Source organism: Ascidia mentula, chromosome 6 (genome assembly GCF_947561715.1).
Source record: "Ascidia mentula chromosome 6, kaAscMent1.1, whole genome shotgun sequence".
Lineage (NCBI taxonomy): Eukaryota > Metazoa > Chordata > Ascidiacea > Phlebobranchia > Ascidiidae > Ascidia > Ascidia mentula.
Window position 1 is genome coordinate 4,662,617 of NC_138571.1, and position 20,755 is coordinate 4,683,371.

The 20,755-nt window shown below is 37.2% G+C and overlaps 3 protein-coding genes and 2 long non-coding RNA genes across 5 annotated transcripts; 2 read left to right on the forward strand and 3 right to left on the reverse strand.

The window, feature by feature from the left end:
• Positions 1-668, reverse strand: LOC145905771 (uncharacterized). The gene is made up of 3 exons (XR_014402776.1): positions 560-668; positions 369-435; positions 1-248 (listed from the first exon to the last, which is right to left on the reverse strand). It is a non-coding gene; the product is annotated as an uncharacterized LOC145905771 (long non-coding RNA).
• Positions 669-1,273: 605 nt separating this feature from the next.
• Positions 1,274-2,201, reverse strand: LOC145905769 (uncharacterized). The gene is made up of 3 exons (XR_014402774.1): positions 2,055-2,201; positions 1,896-1,962; positions 1,274-1,568 (listed from the first exon to the last, which is right to left on the reverse strand). It is a non-coding gene; the product is annotated as an uncharacterized LOC145905769 (long non-coding RNA).
• A 4,304-nt stretch (positions 2,202-6,505) lies between these two features.
• Positions 6,506-8,871, forward strand: LOC145905748 (receptor-interacting serine/threonine-protein kinase 1-like). The gene is made up of 6 exons (XM_082993030.1): positions 6,506-6,626; positions 6,758-6,933; positions 6,994-7,835; positions 7,893-7,961; positions 8,023-8,184; positions 8,320-8,871. The coding sequence occupies exons 1-6, from the start codon at positions 6,603-6,605 to the stop codon at positions 8,532-8,534; spliced, it is 1,488 nt and encodes a 495-aa protein (XP_082849156.1). The 5' UTR covers positions 6,506-6,602; the 3' UTR covers positions 8,535-8,871.
• Positions 8,872-9,303: 432 nt separating this feature from the next.
• Positions 9,304-13,982, reverse strand: LOC145905749 (ubiquitin carboxyl-terminal hydrolase MINDY-3-like). Its single transcript, XM_082993031.1, has 12 exons — positions 13,837-13,982; positions 13,293-13,466; positions 12,971-13,066; positions 12,509-12,605; positions 12,238-12,352; positions 12,022-12,095; positions 11,718-11,797; positions 11,198-11,422; positions 10,638-10,710; positions 10,221-10,308; positions 9,884-9,958; positions 9,304-9,571 (listed from the first exon to the last, which is right to left on the reverse strand). Exons 1-12 carry the CDS (start codon positions 13,928-13,930, stop codon positions 9,422-9,424), a joined length of 1,341 nt encoding a protein of 446 aa, XP_082849157.1. The 5' UTR covers positions 13,931-13,982; the 3' UTR covers positions 9,304-9,421.
• Positions 13,983-14,347: 365 nt separating this feature from the next.
• LOC145905739 (sperm-associated antigen 1-like) lies at positions 14,348-20,604 on the forward strand. Its single transcript, XM_082993018.1, has 7 exons — positions 14,348-14,547; positions 14,688-14,830; positions 15,049-15,197; positions 15,660-15,820; positions 16,435-16,537; positions 16,833-17,080; positions 17,797-20,604. The coding sequence occupies exons 1-7, from the start codon at positions 14,437-14,439 to the stop codon at positions 20,200-20,202; spliced, it is 3,321 nt and encodes a 1,106-aa protein (XP_082849144.1). The 5' UTR covers positions 14,348-14,436; the 3' UTR covers positions 20,203-20,604.
• The last annotated feature ends 151 nt before the right edge of the window (positions 20,605-20,755 follow it).

Below are 20,755 nucleotides of genomic sequence, written 5' to 3' on the forward strand. Positions count from 1 at the left end.
TTTGGACAGAAAACATATTGGTTGTTGTTAATTTTAAAATTTGCGTTAATAAAAGAAATACTGTTAAAAATTACATGGTAATCTAAATTGATATTGTTCATGTGGCGGGTTTAGTTTATTCATCTTTCGAATAATAGTAGTTGTACGCAAATCTTCCAAAATTCCACAATCCAACTGCAACTGCACCATAATTACTGTATGCTTCCACGGCGCACATACCACAATTCAGAGCACAAGACACAACTGATCTGAAAAGGTAATAAACAAGGCTGGGGTCTGGCAAAACTGCAGTGGGTTCAAAAATTATGCAAAGGCATTTGGAAACCTTGCAAATACGAACAACAGGATACTTTTTGGTGCAAGCTTACTTTTTAAGACAAGTCGAACATTTTCCCAAACAATCTTGTCCCTTTCTTCCATGTTGTTTCGAAAAACCTGCAAGATACACTGATTATTATAGGTTTACTGATACAGTGAATGCTACTAACAATACTAACACTCTCTGGACTAAACAACACAAAATGTTGGGCTTCTGAAGCTTAACTTAATGGAAATTCACCTGTAGAAAAAAGGCCAAGGAACAATAACAGGATCATAAGTCGGTAAAAAACTTCCACAAATAAACTAATGTTCTGCCAGAATGTAGAACGAATGTCTGAAGTTTCTCTTTTACCTCCAGGCAAAAAACACTTCCCCATTATTTCTCACGGATGGGTGCGCATAGGGGAATACCCCCAATCGAAACAACTATCTTCTCATTGTGAGGTGATGACGCGTTTGTTTGCGAAAAAATGCTGACTCATTATGGTGACTTTTAAACTTGTTACGATCCGAGTCTCAAACAATGGGGGATTGGGCGCATGGGTTAATAATAAAAAGTCGCAAAACGGATTTGAAGGCTTTCTTGCTGCAAATTTATGGGCAAGTCTAGCTTTGTCCATTTCCTGATTACGTTTACCCTTTTACAGTATTTCGGTAGTTTTTTGTCCATGCAAATCCCCTAAAACTCGCGATACAGCGTTTTGATACCTGGCAAGTTCAGTCCAACTCACATATTTTGTCATGTTGAGATTGACAAGTTCCGTTGTAAGGAAGCATTTCAAACTTATCTTTTTGTTCAAAAACAAGAACACATAACGTGGAGATCAAAAATTTGAACAGACGAAACACAAACAACGAATGTATTTATCACCTTACTTTGCTTTCTTTAACTCATTTTGAAACAAACATTGTGTGTACCACTGTTGTTTTAAGCAAATGCAAACACGTCACATGAGACAAAAAGCACGTATGATTTATTTTTAAAATGTTTTATAGACAGGTTATACTTTGTTCCACTAAAGTAGCAGGCGAGACATTCGATAATTGCAGGTAAATGTACATGTACGTCCATAAATAAAAAGTACTGATGGTTAAATTCTGGAGGTTTCGTTTATTCTTCTTCCGAATAATAGTAGTCGTAAGCTAAACTTCCAATTTTCCACAATCCACCAAGAACTGCTGCATATTTGTTGTATGTCTTCCCAGCACACGTTCCACAGTGTATAGCGCAAGATGACACGTCTGACCTTCAAAAAATTATATTTAAATGTAACACATATAATGTAATACTTTTGGCACAAAGTTTCTTGGTCGTAAATGTTTGAGAACAAGTAAAACATACGTTTAACCACGCATATTTGTAACCAGTTTTTGTACATGAGTCATGTGTATACGTAAGTGGTTATATTCCACATCAGTACATTTGTGCTATAAGCAAAACATTTTTAGAAAAGAGCAATTGTGGAATTTGTCTTGGGCTTGTAGCAGCAGCAAGTTGTATTTTGCAAGCTAATAACTACATTTATATGAGTGTGCAGATAACATTTACTATATATATGTTTTGGTCCACTTACTTCTTAAGACAAGACGAACATTTTTCTACGCAGTCTTGTCTCTTTCTTCCTTGTTGTTTCGACAAACCTACAACAGACAGAGGTTTCGTTAATCGACATCAAACTAAAAAATTAACAAAACTAACATCAAATTTTTAGTATGTAAAAATGTAATTTCACCGGTGGTTAAATGCCCCAGAAACAGCAACAATAACAGGATCATAGGCACGCTTGGCATATTCTAAGTTGTCAGAAAAAGTTAAAGCTACCTACTACACTAAACTAATGGCCTGACAGAATGTAGAACGAATGTCTGAAGTTCCTCTTTTACCTCCAGACTAAAGAACACTTCCCATTATTTCCCACAGGTTGGTGCGCAAAGGGGAATACCCCGGATCGAAACAACTATCTCCTCATTGTGAGGTGATGACGCGTTTGCTTGTGAAAGAATGCTGGCTCATTGTCCCATTGAAAAAGTGTTCTGTACACGCCTTGTTATTGTACGTAGATGTCCTTACGGTCGGGCGATAGGGGATTTTCCTGTTTCATGCGTGGAAACTTTAACCTATGTTTCCACGAAGATTTTGCAATATTATAACACTAATATTTAGTTTATGTGCAAAAAAAGCCATAATATTGCAAAGCTGCAGACAGGGTGTGTACACGCACTGTTTCGACCTGTAAGGTCTCATCAGTGCAGCTGTTGAGTGGCACTGTGCTAGCTTTCACACTAGCAGCGAACTAGTCTCTTTGTGGTACCTTTCGGTCAACGTCGATCTGCAGGGTACCCTATACTAGGTACCGAACAACAGAGACGACGAACCACTGTGGAGCGCACTATGGCCAAACGGAACTGCTTGGTAACCGATAGTGCAAAAGGCATAAAACACCAATGTAATATATGTGCAAAAAAAGCCATAATATTGCAAAGCTGCAGACAGGGTGTGTACACGCACTGTTTCGACCTGCAATATTTAGTTTATTTTTAGCAAAAACGTTGTTGCACACTAAGAGCATCTTGTTTTTTGCTGGATATGTTTAAAAGCCGTGAATTTCGACACTGTAGAACGTGTGTAGCATTGTCGAACCACGTGGTGAACGAAACAAACGTTTCGTTTTAAAGATGATTTTCTTATTTTTGAAAAAGCTCTGTGTAATGCCTTGCTAACTATTTTAGTTCGGAAAGAATGATATTTCCAACAAACAGGTCCGAAACGATAGTTTCTATGTCACGCATGAATCGGGGAAATCTTCATCAACCGTCCGTGAGGTGGGTAATATTATCTACCGTAATTATAGGCACATCTGCTTTGTGGCCGTTTATTGCGAGTCCAAAAGTCGTAATGACGCTTGCGCGCAATAAAGCAACATAAGGAAAGACGCGTGTGGCAAAGACGCCACATTATCATTTATTTAAAATACTTACCGTGACCCACTGTAGTTGGTTAAACCACCTGTCAACTTTATGGCCAACAAAAGCTTAGAAGATTTTTTCAACAACTTGTTTATAAAACACTTTCGCGAAATTCGAGTTAAAGAAGTATTTGCGTACAAGTATTGGAAAAACCTTTTGCAACTACGTTTCAGTTTTCTGTTACTGATGCTGCCAGACATATCATAATATAACATAAAAAGCTATTCCGTCAATAAACCTTTTCGTTGAAACAAAATACGACAATACGAAAAAGGTAGCTGACGTGGTCACGCCTCATTGCATTTGCATGCCACAGTCGCTTGATTCGTGAAATGTGCCGCGATCCATTCTGCGTAATTGTTACTTGTGTATGTGGTATATTCATGCAATTAATGCATGAGAGTTAAGGTGATCGGCAGCATCTAGCGCCCCACCCATGTACCAAGAAGAAAACCTAATCGGGATTCTGTTGGAAACACTTTGCCACAGTTCATCAATAAACGTCTGAATCAAACCACCTACTACAGGAAATGAGTAATTTCTATTCTTGGTCTAAAGAGGAACCATGGAATTGTCATCATGAGGTGTTTTCCGCTTTGGTGTTTGGTGCATGTTTGTTGTTTCATTCATGTTTCTAAAGGTTTCTTTGTTTTGTATTTTCTCTCATTTATTATGGCTTTTTTGCACATATATTTTATTGGGTTTGATCCGTTAGCACTATCGGTTACCAAGCAGCTCCGTTTGGCCATAGTGCGCTCCACAGTGGTTGGTCTCTGTTGTTTGGTACCCTATAGGTACCCAACGGATCGACGTTGACCGAAAGGTACCACAAAGTGGAAATCAGTGTGCCCGCTAGTGTAAAAGCTAGAACAATGCCACAGTCAACAGATGCACTGATGAGACCTTATAAGTCGAAGCAGTTTGCACACCCTGTCTGCAGCTCTCAATTAATACGGTTTTTTGCACATATATTTTCATTCTTATTGAAATATATTTTCATGAGATAAATTTTCTTGATTTTCCAAGTTTTTTTAATGTGGAATTCATAAAATAAACGTCATAACATTTTCACCGATAGTTAAACATGTTCATACACAATTTTGATTTATTCTATCAACCAAATATCTCCGTTATTTTAATAAGGATCCTTTCAAACCAGTTGCAGTAAAAGTATTTAAGGTGATTGGTGGAGAATGAAGCAAGGACGCCGTATACTTAAAACGTAAGTCAGCAGATAAAGTTTATTTTATTGTTTGTCAATTTCGAAATCGACTATACAGTATTAAACAGGAAGCGAAGCACCTGCTAAATGAATGGCACGATAACATAGTTCATGTACAACGGTGGGTAATTATCAAATATTAACGCTGTAAAACTTATCACACATCTATCAACCAATTCTGTTGCTGTAAGTCAAGGTGTGCGTTTTTAAACGCCCACTTAGTAATCGACGACAAGCTGTACCTATGAAAGTTCTGCTTGGTATCAACTTGCAGTAACTTGCAAATCTATTAACTATTAATATTACGCTAATGAGAATACACATAAATACAGGCTTTATTGAATAATGTTTGAATTGTGTGAAAAAGCTGTTATGGCAAATTGTCAGCCGTAAGTTATTGATACGCTTTATATTCACGCACTATTGCGTGAGTGCGCTTTGTTGTCATATTCTCCGTTAATTCTGTTGGAAACACTTTGCCACAGTTCATCAATAAACGTCTGAATCAAACCACCTACTACAGGAAATGAGTAATTTCTATTCTTGGTCTAAAGAGCAAACATGGAATTGTCATCATGAGGTGTTTTCCGCTTTAGTGTTTGGTGCATGTTTGTTGTTTCATTCACTTTTTTCAACTTTCCGTTGTTTTGTTTTTCAGTTAACTTTACATACATATTATTATTGACATATATTTCACTGTGTTTAAGCTTTCTTGAAGTTCGAATTAAGTTTATTTAATAAATATTTGATCAGACAAACGTCATAACATATTCACCGAAAGTTATCGACAGATTCCCATATATTTTTGCTTCGTTGAATAAATCAAATGTCATCACTATTAAATTGATCATCACAGATCTATCAACCAATTCTATCGCTGCTAGTTAAAATGGCGTTTTTAAACGCCCACTCAGTAAGTGATGACAAGCTATACCTATGTAAGTGCTGCTTGGTATCACATTGCAGGAAATTTGAAATCGTTATATATTAACATTATGCTCTAATGAAGATACATGGTAATATACGCTTAATTGAGTATCGTATGCTTTAATCAGAAAATCCCTCAAACTGCATAAAAGTTATTTTTCCGCAAAATGTATGAACCGAAAAAAAATTTTGTTAGTCACCTTCCTTTTAAGGAAAGCATAAGCCATAAAGTTATGCACAAATTGTTGCAGCAAAATTCTGAGAGCCGACAAGATTGAACTACTTTTCAAAAACTTATCTCGTCAAAATGTTAGCTTGTTGTCATCCCTAATGTTATTAATAGACCCTATAATCTTGCACTATTGCGTGAGTGCGCTTTGTTGTCATATTCTCCGTTAACTCTGTTGGAAACACTTTGCCACAGTTCATCAATAAACGTCTGAATCAAACCACCTACTACAGGAAATGAGTAATTTCTATTCTTGGTCTAAAGAGGAACCATGGAATTGTCATCATGAGGTGTTTTCCGCTTTAGTGTTTGGTGCATGTTTGTTGTTTCATTCATGTTTCTAAAGTGTTTTTGTTTCAAATTTTATTTAACTTAACTTGTATATTATTATTGATATATATTTCACCGTGGTTAAGTTTTCTTGAAGTTCCATTTTGTGGAATTGTTCAAATAAACGTCATAACATTCTTAGCGAATGTTGACAACATAAATTGTGTGTAAGCTGCAGACAGATGGCCACTGTTTTGACCTAAAAGGTCTCATCAGTGCAACAGCTTACACACAATTCATATTATTGGCTCCACATTGGTTAACAACATATTCTCACATATTTTTGCTTTGTTGAATAGATCAAATGTTATCGCTATAAAACTTATCACAGATCTATCAAACTATTCCGTCACTGCTAGGTAAATGTTTAATTTTAACACAAACAAACACGCCCACTCAGTAAGCGATGACTAGCTGGGCCCAAATGGCGCAACATAAAATCCGAACAGAAAAAGGCAGTTTTCATTGGGCTGGTTATAAATATCTGACAAGCCTTTCAGTCAAAGTCGTGTGCTTGGGCCTATTAATGGTTTTGGAAAACATTTCAAGTGGGCCTATCCTTTTTCATATGCTTAGGTTGTGAGAAAGTAGCAATACGAAGCAAAAATGCCTGAAGTATCGATGGAAAGCGTGAGTAAATCAAGCAACAACTTGATGATTACTAATTTCTAGCACAACTAATATATTCTTCTCAACATGAAAGATACATAATGTTATTCAATTTAAAGCAAACGTGTTGAAGCTTACTTGTTCAAACTCAGTTACCAAAGTTTGAGGTTTCACAAATACTTCTGGACCGTGAGCACTTTCTTGCTGGATGTGGTGGATTTGCTTCAGTTCTCATTGGATATCTGAATGGAGATCCTTCTAAACCAGTTGCAATAAAAGTATTTGCAGTGGTTGGAGGTATAAAAACCAAGGATGACGTACTTAAAGCGTAAGTTGACAGATAAAGTTTGCATAAATTGTTTCGAATTTCGAAATCTTATGTTCACAGTGTCAAAGAGGAAGCGGAACACCTTCAAAAAGTATGGCACGATAACATAGTTCGTGTACATGGGTGGGTGGAATGGGGTTTCAGTATAGGTATTGTCATGGAGTTCTGCAAGGGAGGAAATTTAAAAGAGCTTCTCCTTGACAAATCCATTACCCTGGGGCTACCATTGCTTGTCCGCATTCTGCGTAATATTGCAGATGCCCTCACAGCATGTCATGGTTTGCTTTCAAGACGTCTCATTCACGTTGATTTGAAACCAGAAAATATTCTTCTCACTGAAAATATTGTTGCTAAACTAACTGACTTCGGTGCTGCTGAACTTGCCACCATAACAGCAAGTAGATTGAGTGATCATTTGACAAAAAAGAAAAAAGATCAACCCCAATTCACACTTTTCTACTGTGCCCCTGAAAAACTAAAGAAATTGTCCATGAAACCGACAGTAGGTCTCGACGTTTATTCGTTTGCTCTAATAATCCACATGGTTCTTACAAGAGAACTGCCTTATCCAGCCTGTGATATGAATACATTCATTAACGCGGTTCAACAAGGAAAGAGACCTGCATGTGAGGTCATAAACGAGCTAAAATCAACCCTATCTGATCCCAACATTGTGGAGGTTCTTGAAAAATTAATGAAAAAATGCTGGGCTCATGACCCATCAGAACGCCCCAAGATGGCCGACATTCGTGATAAGTTGAAGAAACTCCTTGACCAACAACAATCAGCTCAAATTCAGCAACAAGAGAATCAGGCGGTGGCAAATATGAGCATGCTTTCAACAAATCCCAACCCCCAAGTTCGGATCGACAGGTTTTCTGTTCGTACTGGCACGTTGATAGGTATATCCATAATAGTCATATTTGTGTCTATCGGTAAACATGATGAAATGTTTAAAGATGGCGAACCTACCACGCCCGGTGATTTCCCGAGAGGAGTTCAGCAATCTTCGAATTTGGGAGGGCGAGGTAAAATTTGGATTTTTTGGCATTATGTGGTTTGTTGTAACACGCGAAATACATTTATCAGTATTGCAAGCATCTTCAATGCCCCCAATGGTTGGTCGAGTTGTACATGATCACAGTCCTGAAATAAAAATGTCGCCGTCTTCAAGCTCGCAGTTTTCCGGCAAAGTCGATGAGCAAGGAGAAGAAAGTATGCTTGGCGCCGGACCGAGCACATCCACAACAGGTGAGCTGAACGCTGTGTTTGGTATTAAACAGATCTAAAAGCTTCTGGTCGATATTTAGCTGTTTAGAGTTCCTTATATGCTGTAAGCAAACTCTACAACAGAGAAGAACTCTAACAAATATGTTGTTGTTCAAGACACAACCATAAATCAACTACTTGAGAAATACGTTGGTTTCTTGGAGAGAAAACAACACAATCGTTCAAAATCTGAAAAAGAAGAACTTGTTGCACTATTCAGGGATCTTGGAGCAACTTCCACAATCCCCAAACATATGGCGGATCGGTTTGCAAGCGAGGGGAAGTTTTTAAGAGCTGTTGCGTTGTATCAAGTTGCCGATGCTTTCGAATAAACTTGCTCATTTCCTTGAGTTAGTTTTATGGCATTGTTAAAGATTCTGGTGTAAATATTACGAAATCAAAAATACTAAACATATTTTCCTGATATTGTGTGATGTGTGATGTAAAGTTATTAGTAGTAAAAATGTGTGATATGTATTTAATGCTTGTAGTAGTGTATCGCCATTTATTTTATGTAAATAAACACTCAATTAAAAAACTTCCTTCATTGCACCTGCATCGCCAAAATACGAAGTGGTTATACACACTATAACAGGAAATAATATAAATTTGCGTCCTGAAGTAACTCATTGGAATTTTACCTGTTCAAACCCATGATTAGGCGTTAATATTTTATTTTTCGTTTCGAAAATTGGCGAATTACCTTCGAGATATTGCATGGAAGAGATTTTACCACATTCACACTTGATTCATATTTATAAGTAAATATTCAACCCTATGTTTGGTTCCGTCGTTGTTTACAGTGTAAAATGCAGCACATTATAGGATACTCTTAACCAGTTTATAACAAGTTCCAGTAGGAATAATAAACTTCACTCCAAGATTAATAATTCTACTCTGCTGAATAGAAAGGCACAGCGCAAGTTGTTGGGTAATTGTCTGACTCACAAACGTTACTTTTCAATGACCCCAACTTTGGTAAACACGCACTTGATGAAAGCGAACAAAGCATAGTTTGAACCGTAATTGTGCAATAATCCCTTTCCTCTCTTCCACTTTGTGTCGTTATTTTGTCACGTGATCTGACGTTTAAATCGTTGTTCATTTGAACTTCAACCAAGACACAAATGCATGTTATATTTCCGAACTTAGATAAATAGTGCACTCATGTGTATCAGCGCAAATGCAGATAAACAAAACACAGTGGTTTGTGACGTCATCAGTTGAGTGAAGGGGCGGACTCGTCATGCCACGTCATCCATATCCCAGGCCACCGCATTTGAAGACAACTCTCTATTGCTGAGTCAGCAGTTTTTCCACTGCATTCTTGCCAATCGATATGACGAGCAGTTCCTCTACGAAAACGAACCTAGAATTTAATAAACAAGGGGACATGAAAATAAATCATTCAATAAATAAGATCAAAACGCAATCGACAATTAATTTAATGTCATCAAATTCCAGGTTCGCAAAATTAATGTCAGTTAACTTTCAGATTACTTTGTGGTTTGCAAAACGGATATGTAGGTACACAAATACACAATTATAAATTGGTAATTTTCGGGAATGGATTTTGTTTTTGGTTTAACCTGCGCTTTAAATTGTTGTGAAACAGTTTTTGTCAATAAATGTTCCCAGTCACAATCATATATTGTTTGATATTTGGTATTTCTAGTCCAACCTTTCCATCCTGATGAGATTGAGAGAGACCATTATAGTGAAACATATCGAAACTATCGGGCAGTGTCTTCTTGTTCTGCAAAAGAAATCAACAAAACTTTGGCAGACAGAATGGTAACAAGCTCTATAGTGTTGGATATATACAGAGCCCTTGAGAGAAGAAACGTGACGATGCGAGGACATTTTCTAATGGAGATCACATAAATTTATACGGGGAACACAACATTTACAACAGAAATCTCTTTTGAGGAAAACTATGTTCGAAGTTTTGCATGGGTCCAGGTGCTCTTGGGGGCCTGAATATGACGTCACGCATGTGATAAGCTTGATGAGCTTACCTCGTTGGAAAAAAACTCTTCGAAAAATTTGGATCTGATGATGACACCGAGTCCTTCCGGGTCCAAGTTCTCACACATAATTTGAACACTGAGGATAGACGACAAAGTGAGAATAGATGGAACGGTTTCATACAACTATAGCAAACATCACTAACTTAATAACATGCTTTACAAGTTTACTTATCTAAATATCAACATTTACTTTCAATAACCTCGCTATTGTGCAAGATTTTTGATAATTTAGTTAGAAAATGTGAGTGCTGGTATTTTGATAAATGGAACAAAAAAATATTTGTGGCAAAAAAATATATTTGCTGTCAAACCTTACATTGGCGAAATATTACATTACAACATAGTTTTTATGCCCAAAAATGCAGCATTTTCCCAAATTTCAAAGAAACAACAAAACACACTCACTATTCTGGTTCGTTGACCAAATCTAGTTCTCGCAGCAAATCTTCGAGGGCTGAAGTCGGAACGAAGCCGTTATCTGAAAAACTGACCACGTTCAAATTATATTATAAAGGTATTAAGGTGCACTGGCATGGTAGCCAAGACATTGCAATCGGTCGAGCGTTGGGCCTGGTAAGCTCAGGGTCTCGAGTTCAAACCTCACCGAGAGCTTAATTTTTCAGATGACCCTCGGACTTGCAATGCCTTGCCTGGTTAGTCATTAAACCTGTGAGCGCCTGGTATAAAGGACCTGAGCAGTGGGGCGATTCTTCCACTTCGGCGTCATAATGGTAACGTAAGAAAATACAAAATATATTTAATTTCTCAGGGTTTGATATTCGAAAGGTAAATTGTTTGGAAGATAAACAAAATTATTGATCCCAAAAGCAAAAGCCACACGGTTCAAAAGCTATAATGACTAAACTTCAAGCGTGAGAGATGGTCTTTTAATGGTGACGTGTTTAATAATAACGTTACACTGACAAATGGCAGTTAAACGTCCACAAAAGAAAAATCCCACCAACCTTCCGGATCAAACTTGTCGAAGATTTTATGAGCTCGGTCCATTGCAGAGTCGGGCGCCACCAAGGAACACTCGTATGAGAAGAGCAAGGAAAGATGAGTCTCACTTCCCAACAACCAGATCGGGTACCTCGGACGCTTTAGGTGATTCCCCACCGTACAGTAACGTAATTTCTCGAGGAGGGTCAAAAAGCCGATGTTGCAAGTGGAGGGGATTCCCCGCAGGCCTGGAAAATTGAGCATGGTTTTAAAGACTGGGGGTGCGCAAATAAGGGGGTGCCCCCATTTTGAGTGGCGAAAAGTGTAAATATATCGACGCTTTTTGACGATATACACAGGCCACTTAGCTACGATCAAGAGTCGGTTTATGTTTCTTAGTATCACCGCTTGCATAATGTCGTCACACAGTAGCGTGCAAAAAAGTTCGATTGTTACGTCACACTTATACTTTAGCCGCAATAAGAACTTATGGCAGTGAAACCATTTGTAAACCCTGCTGAAGCATTGATACACGTCACTCACATAAACCTCCTACGTCACGATTCCCATCGAACACGTTTGAGACGGCCTGGCCACAGATGAGTAAATTGATTAAATTTTGGCTGAAACATAAAACAAAATATTGTCAATAGTTTTTAATAGTTTTTAATCTAGTGTCTGTTAGTAGAAATTGCCTGAATTAACTATTTACACAAAATTAAACTTTTTTGCTTGAGAAATTTTCAGCGCCATACAATAGTGAAAGTCCTGGAAACAATTTTATACATTTACCATCTGGTAAATAATAATTCAGTCAAGTTGTTTACAAGATAATTAGTGAAACTACCTCCCATGTCCATGTATGGAATCTATCAGAGGGACATCAGGGTTGTCCATTTCATTAATTACATTATCCACCCCCTGCAGCAAACATAGGGAAAATATTTCAGATACATAAACATTATTCTGATCAACATCAACAAAACACTTGAATATCCAAAAGCATGCAAAAATTTGAGCCTTTTGTTTTAAAACACATTGCAGTTTTGCACAAAACCACAACCTTTGATAAGATGACTGAATAAAGGAACTTCAGAACTCCGAAGGGTGACATGAAGGAACTGAGGTCGTTAAATAAAAGTGAGTGCAGTTCAGTTTCACTGGAACATTTACGCAACCTAAAAATGGGTACAAAAGTTGGATATAAGCCATATTAGCTCTTACTTCAAGGCATAAGTAAAACCAAACAAAAAAACAAACTTTATTGTCATGCAATTTTTTATTCTTAAATCCAACAGTTTAAAAAACATTTATTATATCAACTCAATTATTACCTTAAACTTGAATGAAAGTCTTGCAACTTGGGTGAATCCATCTGATTAACTTGAAGTCTGGAGTTTCCACTATTAGTGTTTGAAGATTTATGGTTATCTGATAACAACAATTCGAACGTGAAGAAATAAATGAGTCAATAAGGTTCAGTTGTGAGCTACATGAAATTGTCCATAATGTTTTGACCTACAGTGTATTTTTGGTGGAGGTGTTTACAGTGTTCTTTGTGTTATCTTTCAACTATTTCTCATGTGATGAAAAAATATAGCGAGAATAATTTTGCATTCAAAGACAAATTTTCAGTATCATACGAGGGAACGTTGACTATATATGACAACAAACCTCCACATGTGAAGGTGTTGTGTAGAAAGTACACAAAACAAAAAATAAATTAAATTTTAGCATAAATAAAATATTTTGCTTAACATATTCTGGTAAAGAAACAAAAAAAAAGTAAAAGGTACCTGCAACAGGTGACACACACAACATCCATGTACTTTTGTTCATCATCATCAGAATAGACACTAAGGCAGTGGCAAAAGATTTTTCGCGTTCTGCATCTGTGAATAATATTACTAATTTTGTAAACCATTTAATGTGTTCTCCAATTAAAAAAAAATACTATGTATAAAACTGATTGGAAAGAATAACATGCACAGAAGATTTTTGAGGATTTTTCTGTAATTTTTTGCAATTTTATCAGTGATCTGTGCAAAACCAATTAGGTATATATCAATAATACACAAAAGCTTTCAGTTGCAAATTATGAACTTTCCAATGTGGTACCTGATATATTTTCTATATCGACATCAGGGTTAATTTGAGGCATGCGGTCTTCCCCACTGCTATCATCAAACAACAGTTTTTGCAAAAAATATCCCTGCACTGGTGCTATGACTGCACATGGACCACCAAATTGCTGAGCCAGAGCACATCTTTCATCTGAACTCCATTCAAAACCTGAAAATGACACAATTTGATACATAGGCGAAGTACTATTAGCTGTACTTTCATTTTCATAAATTTCTTAGTACTTTTTAGGAATTTATTCATAAGGCAGAAATCAAATAGAGATAAAGACTTGAAAAACCATCATTCATAATTTTTCTCTTCATCTTGGCGTAAGCTCACATATAGGCTATGTACAATTAAGTGTAATACAACATTAATACTGCATGAGTTGGGCTGCTAGTTCAATGCCTACAATAGTTTTATAGAGCAACAATGCCTACATATAGCCTACACGGCCCACTATAGGTTTTTAGAGGCACAGTGCCCATAACAATTCACAAATGTTGTTTTACATGAAAGAAAGTCGATTTAAACTTACCTTGAGCCCATCTTTTAAAAATTGATTCGGAAACAGTTCCGCCCCACACAAGAGCAGTAATTTTGCGATCGACTTCGGGAAAGAAGGCTTGCATCACATTTGTAAAATCCTTAAACCGACTTAACGCAAAATAACTAAAATCAAAATCTTGCTAACACTCAAAATGCTGAGTAAGAAAAACAATGCTGATTCACAAAAGAAATGGTTCCAAAATACGTCGCGTTGTTGTGACAAATTTATTCTCTTTTTCCAACAAAACATTTTCTTTGACATTTATCTTAAAATGTTGTGTTACGTTTTTTTTTAAAAAAATTATGTATCAGTAATGTCTTGTAGTGCCGGCTTTATTGTGTTTTTATATTTTGTTTTGATGTCGCTGTCGCGTTTCGAGTATTTTCTTTGCTTAACGACAAAACAAGAGAAGCACGGTGAAAATTTTGGAGATACTTAATTGGATTGAACATTAGCGTTTTGAATAATTTAAATATGTTAGTATTTGTTTTGCAGTGGCCGGATTAACGAGTTTATTTCACTGTTAAATTCGTAGCTGTAAATTACTGTTATTGCGTCAGGCCAATACAAAGTATAAATTTGGCGAAAATGTCGGTTTCTCAAACCGCAGAGATGTTGAATGGGAGCGGGGACTCAACCCCAGGTGTAACAATTGATATGATGGATTACGGTTTTATTGAAAAATGTACCAACGTTAAGGTATGCAATGTTTGTCGTTTTATTAATGATAATATGTAAATTGTTGACAAAGAATTTGTGTCTTGCATATGTTAATCATTTCTTAATTAAATAAATATGCACACTCTGTTTATACATGTTATTAAATATCTTCTTTACAGCAACTTGAAAAAGTTCTTCGTGATCTTCGTTCAGGAAAACATGGTTATTACCCCCATCTGATAGAGCACTGTGAGAAAAAAATTATACTACTCAACCCCAAGAGTAAAGCTCTTAGGAAAGAAAATCCAATAAAGAAAACAAGGTAAATACTTATTTACTTACAGATCTGGACATTTCATAATTCCATGTGGTTTAGGTTTAGTAGCAAAGTTTTTGTCCTTAAACTTCTTGTAGTGGTTGTTTGGTTATTTAACTCTTGAGCTAAAATATGGTTCTTTTGTCTCTTGAGAAGAATGTTGTGTAAGGTGTTGTTTAAGAGTGTTTTGTAAGGTAGTTGCATAAAGTGCATAAATTATGCAGAGATTTGCCTGAGAACGACCGTAAAGATTTGGCAAATGGTCTTGAGGATTGGATGAGTAAAATGAAGGAGGTTGAAAAGGACTTTGTCCCAAATGCTAAAGGAACAGAAAAAAACATCCCACCTGTCAGAACTTCTAAGCTGTTAAAAGGTTTCAGTTTTGTTTGTTCTGTGATGAAAGCTGTGATAAATGAAAGCATTTATAATCACTATAAACAGGGTTGCCATGCAATACACATACCATGTTTACATCTTTAATGTGCTTAATTACATCAAATGTGGTGTGTTAGTTATATGGCGCAGTGCTTTTTAAATAAATGCTTAAAAACGATATTGTTGTGACAAAACAAATTATCACTTTGTGCCTCTTAAAAATGGTCATCAATCTGATGTATTATATTGATATAGCCTCCACAATCATGAAAATTAAGTATATTTCAATATTTCAGAAAAATTTTATTTTATTGAAATAATTGTAAAGTTATTCAATTTCAGCAATCAAAATCAGCATGTGCTTATTTGGTCCCGGTGAATCGTAACCCTGCCCACAAATTTCTTTGTTTGTTTGTTATACTGCTTTTATTATATTTATATAATTTATGTGTTGTTTTAGGCACAGCAAAACCAGTAGAAGTCAATGGAATCTCAAAGTCCTCAAAGGATTCTCGCATTAAAAGTTGGGATTATAAAGCATGGGACAAGTTTGATGCCGACGTAGAATGTGGGAAAGTTGAAGAGAAAGCTGAGAAAACTCCTGTTCCCTCCAACAAAAAGGTTCCAGTTCAAATATATACTTTATGTAGTTTATTGTACATAGATTTACTACAGTCGACACACAGGTTTCTCCACTTCTTGGTTTATGACCACTTAGAATTTTCCATGCACTCTGTAATCTCCTTGTTGGACCAGTTTCTGAACGTATCATTAATTAAAATATTAATGTATCAATGTTAAGGTAGACTCTGCCGCTGTGTGTCTAACTTGCCAGTTTGTGGTTGACCGTTTAACAAAACAATCTAATCATTACATAAATCAGCCTGTGGTCTCTCAATATAGACATCATATGCATAGCTGTTGTACAGTTTGATTCAGTCCTTTCTCTCCCATTGCTTTCTATATGACTACATCCACTATAACCACTCTACAACTTAACTGCATATGGAGTGAAACCAACCTTTTTTTGTTTTACAACAATGTTAAGCATCATTATTTATGAAAGTAATAGAGCCAAGAACTGAATCTTTCCTGTTGGCAATTTAATGAATATCTTTTTGACCCATTCAACCAAACCTTTGCAACTTTAAGTTGAGAAATGTTGGTCCATATTTTATTGGGAATGGATGGAAAGAAACAACGTTAATAAAGTGTAAATTAATACTAATTTTCAGGTAAATATCCCACATAAGATAGATTCAAGTGAAATGTCAAAAGAAGAGAAATGTCTTCGATCAGCACAAGAGAAAGAGAAGGGGAACGAAGCTTTTAAATCGGGTAAGTTTTACAAAGTGTTCCAAAGGTTTTTACAGGGTAGATGGTTTAAACCTGATGTTTATAAATCAGTAGTATTATATTTACATATATAACTATGGTTTTTGTTAAAACTTCAAGTCAATGTGTCAGTCTCTGGTAAAGTAATTTGAAGATCAACTTAATTTGGAGGTTAAAAGAATGGTTGTGTGATGGTCAAACAATGTTGTTGTTTTGTGACATCACGCCATGTACAGATGTGCAGCATAAATACTAGAGAATTTTCGTTAAATGATAAACATGCATTTTCCATTTTCAGGTGATTTTGAAGAAGCAATAGCATATTACTCACGCAGCATCAACTTGGTGCCCGTGGCGGCTTCAATTAACAACCGTGCACTCGCATATCTTCGTGTTGAAGATTGGAAAAATGCTGAGAAGGATTGTAACCAAGTTTTGGATATGGAGCCTGACAACCTGAAGGCGAAACTTCGACGTGCAACTGCTTTAAAACAGTTGAACCAGCTAGAAGAAGCCAAATCTGATCTGAATTACGTCCTTTCAAAGGTAAGAAAACAGTTTCCACAAATTATACAGACTTTTAGGGCTTTGCTGTATATTGCCTAAAAATTAGCTTTGGGCAAATACACAAGCCACAAGTATGTGACTACTTGGTCTTTTCAAACAAATCTAAGAGCTAAGATGTCTGCACCCTTGCTACACATTGCACATAAACTCCCAGAAGTGCCAATTGACATAATGGGAACTGTATGACCTGAAACTGTCACAGCAACATTTCATACTCTTAACCTCATTAATCAATGACAGATGGCATTTGTGGGCATTTCTTGTCAGTTGCAGAATTGTTGCAGATCTTACAGTGAGATATAGTTTTGTTTGCTGGCATTTGTCAGTCAGTTGTGTGCAGTGGTTTAATTATTATCTGTAAAAGGACTTAGTTTCTATATGAAGGATAAAATATTTTAGCTAAAGGAGCAGTTTGTCATACTACATAATTGTTATTAGTGTGGCAACACAACAAGTCTAGATTTTCAGTGCTTTAGCAGTGTTTGCATTTTATAAAGTGAATATTATGATAAACACAAACTTTTTTATTGTGGATTTGTCCTTTAACAAATATATATAATTTTGTAGATTTAATTTTATTTTGGATTCGTCACAAAATTATTCAGCATAATGTTACAACTGTATGATTGGATTATTAGCCTGGTGTGAACTTAACAATGTTATTAGAGTCTAAAATATATTCTTACTTTTCGTAGGAATCCAACAATGCACGGGCAAAAAAACTTTTAGAAGAAGTTGAGACAAAATTGAGTGATATAGCGAAGATGAAGCCGGGAAGAAAGATGATGATTGATGAAGTTGAGTCTTCCGACAGTGAGGATTCAACTCCTCCGACCGATCCTACTCAACAAACTCCTGATAACAACGACGTAGGATCGCCCAGTGGCGAAGAGAAGAAAACGGAAAAAAATCATGAACCAACAGATGATATTTCATCAGAAATCCCTGAATGTAATGTTGTTAATAATGACGTCAGATCCAAAACGTCAGTAGCTGCTGAAAGTGGGGAAGCACCCAAACATGTAAATGGTGTCAATGGAGGGGAAGTACCTGGTGACAAAGCTGAGAGTAAAGATGAACCAACAGTTACACGAGACCAAAAATCGGCCCCCAAAACGATTGAGAAGTCGGAGTCACCTCCTGCCTCAGAGAAAGCAACAAAAGAGGTGGAAACCGTACAGAAAACTGAACCTGAACAAAAAAGTTTACCATCTCCTGCCGAGAAAATAAAGCACGGTGCAAACCGACTTTTCCGCAACGGACAGTATGGCACAGCTGCCGATAAATACACGCAGGCAATAGAAAAAGTCCCAAATACACCGGACTTCAGCCACGCCCGAGCACTTCTCTATAGCAACCGCGCTGCATGTAAACTTAAAATAGGAGAAGACAGGGCTTGCATAGAGGATTGTACGAAAGTGCTGGAACTAAAACCCTTTGATGTGAAGGCCTTAATCCGTCGTGCTAGCGCTTACGAACATAAGGAACGTTACACCCACGCGTATGTTGACTTTAAGACTGCGCAAATGGTCGATTACAATGCAAACCAGGCACAGGATGGCGCCAATAGAACGGCGAAGCATTTGCGCGACATACATGGGCCGAAGTGGATTGAAAAATTGCCAGAAATACCAAAAGTTCCTGGAAATTTTTTGTCTGCGTCACAACCAGTTGCTAGGCAAAATTTTACGTCACCTCCAGCACCGAAAGCAGAAGTGAAACCTGAAGCTGGAGTCAAGTCGACTGTTCCTGAGGCCAAGAAACCTCCACCTGCAGATAAACCGAAGAAACCTGATCATAAAAAGGGGGGGAAGCGGGAAAACCAGCATGGAAAACCGAGCAAAGCAAACAGAGGGAAATCAGCTCAGGGCAAAAAGAATTCCGGAGCCACAAAATCAGCTTCTCAGAAAGCCGATGAAGACGCGAAGAAGAAGAAAATCCGACAGGAGCTTTTTGAGAAGTTGAAAGAAGAAGGGAATAGTTTGGTGCGAAAAGGCAACTACTCGGCAGCCATTGAATCTTACACCAAATGCATACAGATCGCTCCCGACCAGGTTGCAAGTTTCACAAACCGCGCACTTTGCTTCCTCAAGCTGAACAAACACATTTCGGCTGATCACGATTGCACCGCGGCATTGAAACTCGACCCGAAGAACGTGAAAGCACTTTTCAGGCGAGCGCAGTCGAGGAGGAGCTTGAAACTTTATAAGGAAGCGGAGGCGGATCTGAAACATCTTCTGGTTGTTGATCCCGGGAATAAATCTGCCCAAGGAGAGATGAAACTTCTTCAGAAGGAGCTCAAAGACTTGGAAGATCCGGATGAGTTTCTTAAAAAGGTGGAAGAAGTGAAAATAGATGAATCTCCCAAACGGAAGATGGTGATTGAAGAGTTGAGTGATGATGATGAGGAAGATGAAGAAAAAGTTTCAGAAGATGATAAAAATGAAAAACCGCTTCCTAAAGCACCCGAGGAGAACCGAGAAGGGAGAAAATATTCAAAAGATGTGGATGTGGAGAAGCAAGTTACGGAAGAAGAAAATTTAAACAAGAAATCTGAGCAAGTGGCAGTGGAGGATGCGGAACCTCGAAAAGTAAACGTTGAAGATGAGGAAAAGATTGAAAGATCAACGGTTCCCGCAGCGAAATCGTCGACTGACCAAGAAAAAGAAGTTTCCCAACATACAGAGGGACCACAAGTAACCACACCCGTTACAACCCCCTACGAATTCGGACATCTGTGGAACGCAATTCAACCAAAAACAAACATTAGGGCTTACAAAAATCTCATCGATCGAGTGGATTTGAAACTCCTTCCCACCCTCGTGAGCAACAAGACAGACGCTCATATGATCACCACACTCACGCGCATATCACGAGATCACATGAGCGCCAAAAGTGCCGACGGCATTGCTCGTTCATTCGAGATCATGAAACAAATGACGAAAGCTCGTAGATTTAACATGGCGGTCATGTTCCTTAATGCGGATGAGAAGAAGGATTTGCTCGAGCTGTTTGCCCAATTTGCTTCTCACGTCGGGGAAAACACCGTTGGATATTCGAAAAGGGATGTGGAGATGTTACGTAAAGGGTACATGGTTTAAGTGGAATGTTCAAAAAACTACCTTCTGTACGATCAACATAGTTACTATGCGTTTACACGCAAATCAGCCGGTGTTGAATTATTTTTTCTTGCGTAGTAATATGCAACATCCGCAAGTTGGCGCACCGGCGCTAACATCATATTTGCTTTAAGTCTGTATCAAAAACTTGTCGATCAAATGTACGTCAATTCCACAACTTTTAGCATGGTAATTTCAAGTGTATTGACACTCCATTGCTGCTAGGACAGATAATGTATGCTGGTTTGTCAATTAGTATGTTGCTAGGAAACGTTCGGATAAACTAGTTGTATTGTAACTTAATGTTGAGCATTTTATTCCCTGTAAACTTTTTCGAATTGTACTTTTCAATTGAAGTTTCAATAAATTTGACTGTGAGTGTGACGACATCGTGACGTCATGATCTTTGCTCAAGCTAACCTGCAACTATACAACCTCATTACTTCTGAAATATGACCGAAACCGTTTACAATCTTATTGCGAAATTAGTTTGGGAATTTATAAAAACTCTACAAGATAACCAACATGTATTTTA

Coding starts and splice junctions, on each gene's coding strand:
- LOC145905748 (XM_082993030.1), top strand. CDS start 6,603: ATGCCTGAAGTATCGATGGAAAGC. Junction 6,934..6,993: donor AAGGATGACGTACTTAAAGC/GTAAGTTGACAG, acceptor TTATGTTCACAG/TGTCAAAGAGGAAGCGGAAC. Junction 7,962..8,022: donor TTCGAATTTGGGAGGGCGAG/GTAAAATTTGGA, acceptor TACATTTATCAG/TATTGCAAGCATCTTCAATG.
- LOC145905739 (XM_082993018.1), top strand. CDS start 14,437: ATGTCGGTTTCTCAAACCGCAGAGATGTTGAATGGGAGCGGGGACTCA. Junction 15,198..15,659: donor AACTTCTAAGCTGTTAAAAG/GTTTCAGTTTTG, acceptor GTGTTGTTTTAG/GCACAGCAAAACCAGTAGAA. Junction 17,081..17,796: donor TGAATTACGTCCTTTCAAAG/GTAAGAAAACAG, acceptor TACTTTTCGTAG/GAATCCAACAATGCACGGGC.
- LOC145905749 (XM_082993031.1), bottom strand. CDS start 13,930: ATGCAAGCCTTCTTTCCCGAAGTCGATCGCAAAATTACTGCTCTTGTG. Junction 12,606..12,970: donor GTGTGTGTCACCTGTTGCAG/GTACCTTTTACT, acceptor TGTTGTTATCAG/ATAACCATAAATCTTCAAAC. Junction 11,423..11,717: donor TCGTGACGTAGGAGGTTTAT/GTGAGTGACGTG, acceptor TCAATTTTCCAG/GCCTGCGGGGAATCCCCTCC.